Source organism: Pteropus vampyrus, unplaced genomic scaffold, assembly GCF_000151845.1.
Source record: "Pteropus vampyrus isolate Shadow unplaced genomic scaffold, Pvam_2.0 Scaffold322, whole genome shotgun sequence".
Taxonomy (NCBI): domain Eukaryota; kingdom Metazoa; phylum Chordata; class Mammalia; order Chiroptera; family Pteropodidae; genus Pteropus; species Pteropus vampyrus.
In genome coordinates, this window is record NW_011889103.1 from 1,458,901 (window position 1) to 1,468,370 (window position 9,470).

At 55.7% G+C, this 9,470-nt stretch overlaps 1 protein-coding gene across 1 annotated transcript in view; it reads left to right on the forward strand.

The window, feature by feature from the left end:
• FAM222A (family with sequence similarity 222 member A) overlaps window positions 1–7,070 on the forward strand; it is a 55,249-nt gene extending 48,179 nt beyond the window's left edge. The window contains exon 3 of the mRNA XM_011377817.2: window positions 4,531–7,070. Within this exon, the coding sequence (XP_011376119.1) occupies window positions 4,531–5,807 (1,277 nt within the window). The 3' untranslated portion in view covers window positions 5,808–7,070. The remainder of the gene's footprint in view (window positions 1–4,530) is intronic.
• The last annotated feature ends 2,400 nt before the right edge of the window (window positions 7,071–9,470 follow it).

A 9,470-nucleotide genomic window follows, 5' to 3' on the forward strand; every position in this document is an offset into this window, starting at 1 on the left:
AAGCCATGGCCATGGTATTCTGGTGGAAAAGGCTGCGTTTGAGGCATCCAGGGTGGCTCCAGAGAAAACTCTTTAGGAACAAGGCATAAAGCAGGGGCCACAGCAGCACCACAGCCAGGCCAGGTTTGAGACGGGGACTCTGGTGACCTGAAAGTCCACCCAAAGGCTCTTACATCCAAAACACCAAAGAGCACTGAGGAGGCCCAAGCAAGCACACATCCCGGTGAGACCGGCTCAGGGCTACCAGCTGGCAGTCTCTAGAAGCAAGGCAGAAGCCTAGGGCAGGAGTAAGAGCTGCCTGCCACATGGCCTCTGATGGGACACTCCCTGCCTCTCTGAGCCTCCATGCTGACTTTATGTCCCCCCTCTTCCTCATTCTATGGAAGAGGGGATGCCTCATGAGTCTCTTAGCTTCCACTGGGGCCTGCCTTGAGGTGCAGAGGGAGGGGTGAAGATGACTGGGAAAGCAGACTAGGTCCTGTTCTCACCTCTGCCCCTTACTGTTTGTGTGGCCTCAGGAAGCTCTGAGCTTCCATTTCCTCATCTGTAAAATGGGGGCCTGTAGTAGTTATATTGCTGAATAACAAGTTGCTCCAAAACTTAGTGACTCAAAACATCGATAATGACATAGTACCTGTCATGGTTTCTGTGGATCAGGAAATCAGGACTGGCTCATATGGACAGTTCTACCCAGTCTCTCATGGAGCTGCAGTCAGATGTTAGTTGGGGCTGCAGTCACCTGAAGGTTTAACTGGGGCTGGAGGACCCACTTCCAAGAAGGCTCACGTGGCTACTGGCAGGAGGCCTGTTTGTCCCCATGGGGACCTTCCCCCGGGCTGTTCCAATGTCTTCACATGACAGCTGCTTCCCCCAGAGCAAGCCAGCCAAGAGAGAATGAGCGAGGAGAACGCCGAAGTGCCTTTCATGACCTAGCCCTGGAAGTCACACTCCTTCACTTCCATAGCATGTCACAGGTCGTACAGGTCAGCCCCATTTGGAGTGGGAGGAGACTACACAAGAACGTGAATACCTGGATGTGAGAATTATTGGGAGTGGGGCGTGGCAGATCTTGGAGGCTGCTTGCCAAATGCCACAACTTGTCTGCTTCCTCGTCTGTGAAATGGGAACCACCTCCCACCTCTCAGGTGCTCCAAACAAGAGGGGCCAAGAAAAGCTATAGGCACGGAGCGTAGGACATACTAAGTGCTCACCCAAGGACAGCCTCTGTGTTACAGTGGCACCACTATCAGCTCCCACAAAAGCCAGAGGGACCAACCCACTCTTGCTGAGCCCTGTTGACCAGGCAGGGGCCAGAGAGGTGCCTTCTTTCCATGAATGGGAACTAGTAACAGGCATTGCTTTTTTTTTTTTTTTTTCCTTCTTAAGGTTTTAAACACCTAATTTATTCCATCCATTAGATAGATTTTGTAGATTTAATCATTTTCACAGTTGGTGGCTCATTGGATACTCAAGATAAACTCCAAATGAAAGTATAATGGTGAGGACAAATGAGTTTTCACACCACAATGGCAGAAACTTGCTTGGGAAGAGAGTTTAAGAGGAACAAAAATACATACAGATATAATTTTTTTTCCCCGGCAGCCACTTTTGCTGACTATAGTAGGTTACCACAGTTAATTTCACCAGTTTTGTTCATCTGTAAAATTGCATAAAAGTGACATTTTTGTGCTCATTATAGCAGCTGCTGATTTATGGCTAGTAAATGAAGAGCTGGTCCCTTTTTTGTGGGACTCTCTGAGCGGTGCTAAGTGCCCATGAAATTGCTTGTATAATGTAGTTTAAATCCAATCTCGGAGAAAGATTTCCCCCGATGGCCAAAGTGACATTTCCATTCTCCACACTAAGTTTATTTTAGGCCACTTAGATGGGGGCTGCCCCAGGCAGGGTCAGGATGAGGGCCTGTGGCTGCTCTACCTGCCCGGCCCAGGTTAGGCCAGAGGGCCGGAGGGGCGCTGCTCCAGCCTCCTCAGGGTGCTTGGTGCTGCCCACCTCTCCCCGCCCTGCTGCCCTGCCCAGGTCAGACCACATCCCTGCACTGCAGGGCGGATCAGAAAGACCCTTCTTACACAAATGCCTGCCCTGCGCTCCCCTGCTTACAACCTTCCCTCGCTGCCGATGCCTTGGGGCTTCTCGCCTACAGCACTCTTGACAGTCTGGCCGGACAGTTCTTGGTGGCGGGGGCTGTGCTATGCATCGTAGGATGTTTAGTAGCATCCCTGGCCTCTGCCCACTAGGTACTAGTAGCACACCCTCCCCTAGTTGCAACAACCAAACATCGCCAGTGTGCCCTGGGGGACGGGGTGGCCCACTGAGAACCGCTGCCCTGCAGGGAAGGGCACCCGACCCCCTTCCGCTCTGGCCCCGTGCACATCTGCCGAGCTGCCTCTCTCGGTCTTCTCCGCACCCTGCTCTGGGTTTCTGTTCTCTGAATTACTTACAGTTCCTACCTGGACGTGCTTCCCTGCCTCTGGACCTTTGCCAATGCTGTGTCTTCGGCCTGAAATATGTTTCCCTCCTCCGTCCTTACTCCTTTCACCGCTGCCTCAACTGGGTTGCTCTTTCTTCCAAAAAGCCATTTCTGAAGCCCTCCCTGGCTGAGTGTGGCTCCCCTGAGTCCCTTTGCTGTCTGCCCTCCCCATCATGGCACGTATTTTGATCAAATTGGCTTTGAGCCCATGAGGGGTCATGGATGAGGCTCTGGAAGGATAGGACATGGTGTCTGCACTCTGCCCCAGCCCCACTGTTATGCCCATCTGTGCCCAAGCCCATGCCCCTTCCTCTCAGGAAGGCCCTCGTCCCAGGTGGCTGGGGAGGATAGGAACTCACACTTGGAGAGCACCCACTTCTGCTAACGTGCTCCACCACACATAACTTGTTAAACCTTCACAGCCACAGTGGGAGGTAGTGTTAGCAGTAGCATCACTCCTAATTTGCAGATGATGAAACAGGCTCAGAGTAGTGAAGCCCCCGTCCCAAGTCTCCCTGAGGACACTGGATGCCCACAGGGCAGGGAGGAAGGCAGTGTACCTGGGAGACCTTGTAGGATCCTTCTTGCCTAAGGGCCTAGAGAGGTCACGATCACCAAGCAACTGTGCGCCTCACCCCTCTGCAGACCTGCATGATCCTTATCCCCATTCCACAGGTGGGGAAACTAAGGCGTAGCCGGGCAAGCAATTTGCACAGGGCCATGCAGCCCCACAACCAGGTCAGACAGCTCCAAAGCTCAGGCAGTCTTTCTAGATGCCTCATGCAGACCCCACCCCATGGAGGGTCCTGGGTCGCACTGAGGAATATCTCAGGACCAGGGAGGAGCTTAGGATGGGAGAAAGGGGTCTGCCCACCAGTGACCTATTTCCCCTGTGGTAAGGGCCAGGTGTGCCCACTGACAGTGGGGACAGTCAGCCTGTCACACAAAGTACATTCTTTGGCCCCGTGCTGACAGCTCACAAAAAAGGCAATAGCCACCACGCTGGCCTTGCAGATGACAGGCAGACTCAGGGAGGGACAGGCGGTTGGGGGAGGCAAAGCCCTTCCTTCTGAACAAGAGAAGGTGAGCACCAGATGAAAGCTGACAGCAGCAGCTCCCACTCACACCAGCTCTCCCCATGCCCGGCCATGCTGGGCTCTGCTCACGGAGCAATGTGCTGTGAACCATCCCATTTTGCAGACGAGGCACCAAGAGGAAAAGTGAAGGGGTAGAAGGAATGAACATCTACCACGTGACAGCAAGACAGACACTTGCAGGGTGTGGAGCCCCAGGTACTCCTGTGCTCTGCCTCTGGGTATGTAGCCTGGCAGTGTCTTTGGCAAACTGTTGATGCATTTTCTCCTAAAGCTGAGCATTTGCCTCTTATGTCCCAGCAATTCTGTTCCTGGGCATGTTCCTAACAAGCCACTGAATGCAGTCACTGGGGGCAGGGACACCGTTTATCAGCCCCAAACTGGAACCAACCCAAACGCCATAACATCAACAGGAGGAAGGATGAGTAACTTGCGATGTAGTCACACGTGAACAGCACACAGCAATGAGAAAAATGAACCACAGCCACCTGCATGGCCCTCAAACACAGCCTTCAGTGATAGAGGCGAATGTGTGTGCATCGCACAAGTCCATCTCACTGCAACTAGTTCATGCAGTTAGAAGTCAGGAGAGCTGCTAACATAGGTGTGATTAGGGACTGGGAGGTGGCACAGTGGCCATCAGGGGACTGGCAGTGTCCTATCCCATAACCCAGCTGGTGGTATATGAGTGTGTCCTGTTTGTGGAAGTTCAGCAAGCTAATACGTGTGCCGTTTCCTTTACATACTTTACACTTTGATCCAAATCTTAAAAATTGAGGAGTGAATGAAGGAGCAAGTGAATAAATGGAGACATGAGCAAGGGAAGGGCAGCCCCACAGCTAGCTCCAGGACTGTTTCTGGGAAGCAGCAGAGGGTGTGGCTCCGGGACTCCCCATGTCACCAGGTTGGTGCTCACCTGTGCTTTCCTCTCCTCACTTGTCCCCACAGGCGAGACGGTGGCCAGCTCCATGCATTCCTCCCGCTACCCAAGCCCAGCCGAGCTGGATGCCTATGCTGAGAAGGTAGCCAACAGCCCACTCTCCATCAAGATCTTCCCTACCACCATTCGCGTGCCCCAGCACAAGCACCTCAGCCGCACTGTCAATGGCTATGATACCAGCGGCCAGCGCTACAGCCCCTACCCGCAGCATGCTGCTGGCTACCAGGGCCTGTTGGCCATCGTCAAGGCCGCCGTCTCCTCCTCCAGTGTGGTCGCACCCGCTGGGCCCGCCAAAAGCGTGCTTAAGAGCGCCGAAGGCAAGCGGACCAAGCTGTCGCCAGCTGCCGTGCAGGTGGGCATTGCGCCCTACCCAGCACCCAGCACCCTGGGGCCCTTGGCCTACCCCAAGCCACCTGAGGCGCCTGCCCCACCGCCTGGCCTCCCCACGGCCGCTGCCACCGCCTCCTCTGTCATCCCCCTGCCTGGCCGCGGCCTGGCCCTGCCGCCTTCCAACCTGCCCTCCATCCACAGCATCCTCTACCAGCTCAACCAGCAGTGCCAGGCCCCAGGCGCCGCACCTACTGCCTGCCAAGGCGTGGCTGTGTCCCACCCCAGCCCGGCCAAGCATGGCCCAGTGCCCAGCTTCCCCAGCATGGCCTACTCGGCCGCTGCGGGCCTGCCCGATTGCCGAAAAGGCGCCGAGCTGGGCCAGGGAAGCACAGCGGCCTTGACATTGTCTGGGGCCACCAAGCCTGCAGGGTATGTGGACAGCGGCCTGGATTACCTGCTGTGGCCACAGAAGCCACCCCCACCACCACCCCAGCCACTGAGAGCCTACAGCGGCGGCACAGTAGCCAGCAAGTCCCCCGAGGCTTGCGGGGGGCGGGCGTATGAGCGGGCCAGTGGGTCGCCCCTCAACTGTGGCGTGGGGCTGCCCACCAGCTTTCCCGCGGGTCAGTACTTCACCGCCCCCTGGAACAGCGTGTTGGTGACCCCCACCAGTGATTGCTACAACCCAGCAGCAGTGGCAGTCACCGAGCTGGGGCCCGGGGTAGCCAGGGAGCTGGCAGGGCCCCCCGCGGAGGCCCTCTCAGGCCTGCCCAGCAAGAGCGTGTGCAACACGGCTGTGCTCAGCAGCAGCCTGCAGTCGCTGGAGTATCTCATCAATGATATCCGGCCGCCCTGCATCAAAGAGCAGATGCTGGGCAAGGGCTATGAGACAGTGGCAGTGCCCCGGCTGCTTGACCACCAGCACGCCCACATCCGCCTGCCTGTCTACAGATAAGGCCCACCTGGTGGACACAGAGACAGATGGACAGGGCACCGATGGGGGAAGGCAGGCCACAGAGCAGAGTGGGCAGCGTGCAGGGGCACCTAGCCCCACCCTGTGCCCATTGATACCCACAGGGAAGCCAGGCTGGCTGCTGCCATGCCTGTTGGAATTTGGCAGGGTGACCGTGCTCACAAAGGCCCCTCCCCCATCAACTGCCCCAGGACATGGGGAGGGCTCCAGGGCAGCTGCTGATGTCCTTGCCTTCCTCCATCCACACTGGCAGAGGCAGGGAGAGAGAAACCACTAAAAATAGGAGTGGTTCCTTCTGGCCCTCCCAGGAGAGGAGCTCAGGCTGGGTTGGGATGCAGGAGGAACTGTGATGGTCTGGAGTCAGAGTGGGATCAAAGCAGCCCTCAGGGGTCCGATAGCTCCTCCCCACCACAAGCTCCCCAGTCACCTGGAAAAGGAAGAGAAGGAGCCTATAGGAAGTCCCTGGGCTCACAGCGTCCTCCACTGGCCGATCCAGGGAGGACCAGAACCTCACTCAAATAGAGGTTCCAGGGACTACCGGTCTCGCTGCTCCTTTCTCCTCTCCTTCCCCTTCCCACGTTCCTTCCCAACATAGAAAAATCGCACCCCCATCCCCATTCTCCAAACCCTGGATACCCAGCTTCCCCTTTCTCTCCAGTAAATCTTACAGGGCTGCTGGGCACAGCTGTATAGGCTGTGCACCGCACAAGGGCACCTCGTCCAAGGAGACACCACTTGCATCCTAGACTTGTATATTTATTACAGCAATTTTCTGAATCTCGAGGAAGGGGTGCCATTTCCCTATTCGCACAAAGGTACCACAGGGGCTAACAACGGGCCTGCCATCTTAGACCCCATCGGAGGGACCCTACCCTGCCCTCTTCAGGGGTTCTCCTAGGACCAGCGAGGGGGCAACCTACTGGTTTTAATTGGGAGAGCCAATGCAACTCCTTTCCTGCCAGCTACCCTCCAAGGCCTGCCCCGTACCATCAAGCCGGGGAAGGCAGGCAGGGGTCCCCCCATTGAGTCCCCAGAGCCCAACCTCCCCCAGCCCTAGCCCCTCTGGCATTCCGGAAGCGGTACTGTATCTCTCTCCAAGGCCTGTTCAAGCACTAAGTGCATTTACAAATCTCTGAGAATGTTTTTTTTTTATACTAAAATTGACCATTATATTCTACTGTGAGAAGTGCGGGTCTGCACTATATTGTTTTAAAAAGGAAGAGAAAGAAAAAAAAGGAAAACACAGATGGTGTCTCAGCTGTGGGATTGTTTTGTGGCTCGTTTTGTGCTTTCTTCCTCCCCTTAGGAGTAAAACCAGCTATCTCCTCCCCTGCTGACCGGCTTAGAGCCCCGAGGAGGCAGGCCAGGTGCCCCCTGGCGCCTCCTGGCACCTGCAGTGCCGGGCCTCTTTGCATTCGGAGTTCCATTTAGTCTTCCAGATCTTCTGAGGTGGACACTGTTATTTGCCTTGTTCACATGTCAGCCACTTGGTCAGGTACGCAGAGCAGCTGAGATGGAACTGAAGCCCGGCCCTCAGCTTCCCTGAACAGTGTGGTGTGAGGCTGCCTCCAGACACGCCATGCTCACCCCCAGCCTCCACCCTCAGACGTGGCTGAAGCCCACCTGGGGGCATCACAGCACCCGGGGCGGCCCCTGGAGGCAGGCCAACCCGGCAGGCCCAGCTTCTGGAGTGAGCTAGTCATGGGTTCAAATCCTGCCATTGCTACTGTGAGTGGCTCTGAGCCATTCCATCCCCGGGACCACCCCTGGGACCACCAACATGGTGTCAGGGTAACCTGGGTCCCCATGTCCCGGGCCCACCGCCAGGCTCGCTCACTCTGGGGCATACAGAGGGGTACAGACATGAGACTGAAAACCTCCTCAGCTGCTCAGGTCTGCGCGTGCAGGACAAGCTTGGGCATGTGGCACAGCCAGTCTGGGGTTCTAACCCTGTCCTGGCACAGCCTCCCTGGGTGCCCTGGCAGTGTTCCTTCTCCCTGGGAGCTGAGCTAGCAGATCCCAAAGGGCCCTCCAGCATCTTGGCACCCCTGCCCTTTATACAATCACCTGTGATTACAACGTTGGAGGGGCAGCACAGGTGACGAGAATGTTACTATCACTGCTACAATTGCCAACAGCCCACAGTTACTGCAGGTAGATTGTCACCAGGTTCGGCGCAGAACAGTACAGCAAGTCCTCAGTATCATCGATAGGTTCTGCAACTTTATGCAAAACGATGTATGAGGAAACCAATTTCGCCATAGGCTAATTAACATAAACAGTTCCCACGGCATCTCATCCATGTTATAATGAAACGTTGAACGAAATGAAGTTATTTGAGGACCTGCTGTATTTAGTTCTTGCACCTGTTCACTTGCACCTTCCCATGTCACAGATGAGGCTAGTGGGGCCTGAGAAAAGCAATCATTTCCCCAAAGCCACGGAGAACAGAGAAGCAGCTGGGATAGAAAGGACACGGGCCTTCCGATTTAGAGTTTGAGCTCTTAACCGCCACACTATGCACAGAACATAAAACCACCTGCAAACCCCAAATATGGCCTGACTCCAGAACCTTGGTCCAGCCTTGGGTCCCATATCCATGGCTGCCAGGACTTCATGCTGGGAGAAGGAGCAGAGGGGAGAATGCCATCCCACTCAGGTCCCCACCCCCTGCTGCAATCCTTCCTCTGTCTCTAAGTGTCTCCTGGGACACTAGGTTATCACCCACCTTTCCATGTAGCTGTCTTGGGCTCACACCCCTTAGAGCTGAGCTGTCCAGTATGGTAGCCACGTGTGGCCGGCACATAACCTTGGCTATTAGTTTATTATTACCACTACCATCACAGCAACTGTTAGAAGGTCGCACGTCTTACAGAGACATCGGAGCTGCCCCAGGGGGGCATGTGGGCTTCCGCAAGTATTTGTGTGTAGGACCGCTAAAGGGACACTGACCTTTCGAGGGTGGCTCCGTGTTTTCTCGACTCATATCCAGCCTTTAGAGAACTCATTTCTGGGAAGGGGAAGCTGAGACACGTTTGACTCCTGACTTGCCTGGAAAGCGACTCAAGCTCAGCTCCCAGCTGCAGCGAGGACACTGCGCGCACGTACGTTTCGCCTGCGCCTCGGTTCCGCTGCGCTGCGCCTGCGCCTGCGCCTGCGTCTCCTGGCTCTTTTAAAAGACCCTAGGTGTCTCCAACAGCCCCCGCGCTGTCCCTGGCGGCTGGAAGGTGGAACCTGGCTGGTGAAGTGGGTGAGCCCGGTGGACAAAAAATTCTCTGTTTAAATTACCACCATCACCAGCTCTCCAGACAGTGTCAGGAGGGGAGGAAGAAGGAAAACTGGCAGTAGTACCCCATAGATTTTATGTGTGATGCTGAGTGACTCGTGTGGCCTCTCTTGAGCCTTGGTCCCTTCGCTGTCAAACGGGGTAGTGGCACCTGAAGGATTGGGATGGTACCAGGTGATGTGTGATCAGGATGACAGCAAATGAGCCCCGCGAGAGGGTCTCTCCGAAGGCAGTGGGACCTATTAGTTCTAGTCTGACGCTATCCCTCAGCAGCATGTGGCCTCTGGCAAATGACTGCCAACCTTGAGATGCCTATTTCTGAACTGTAAAGTGAGGCTAACATACAAAGCACGTGCCAC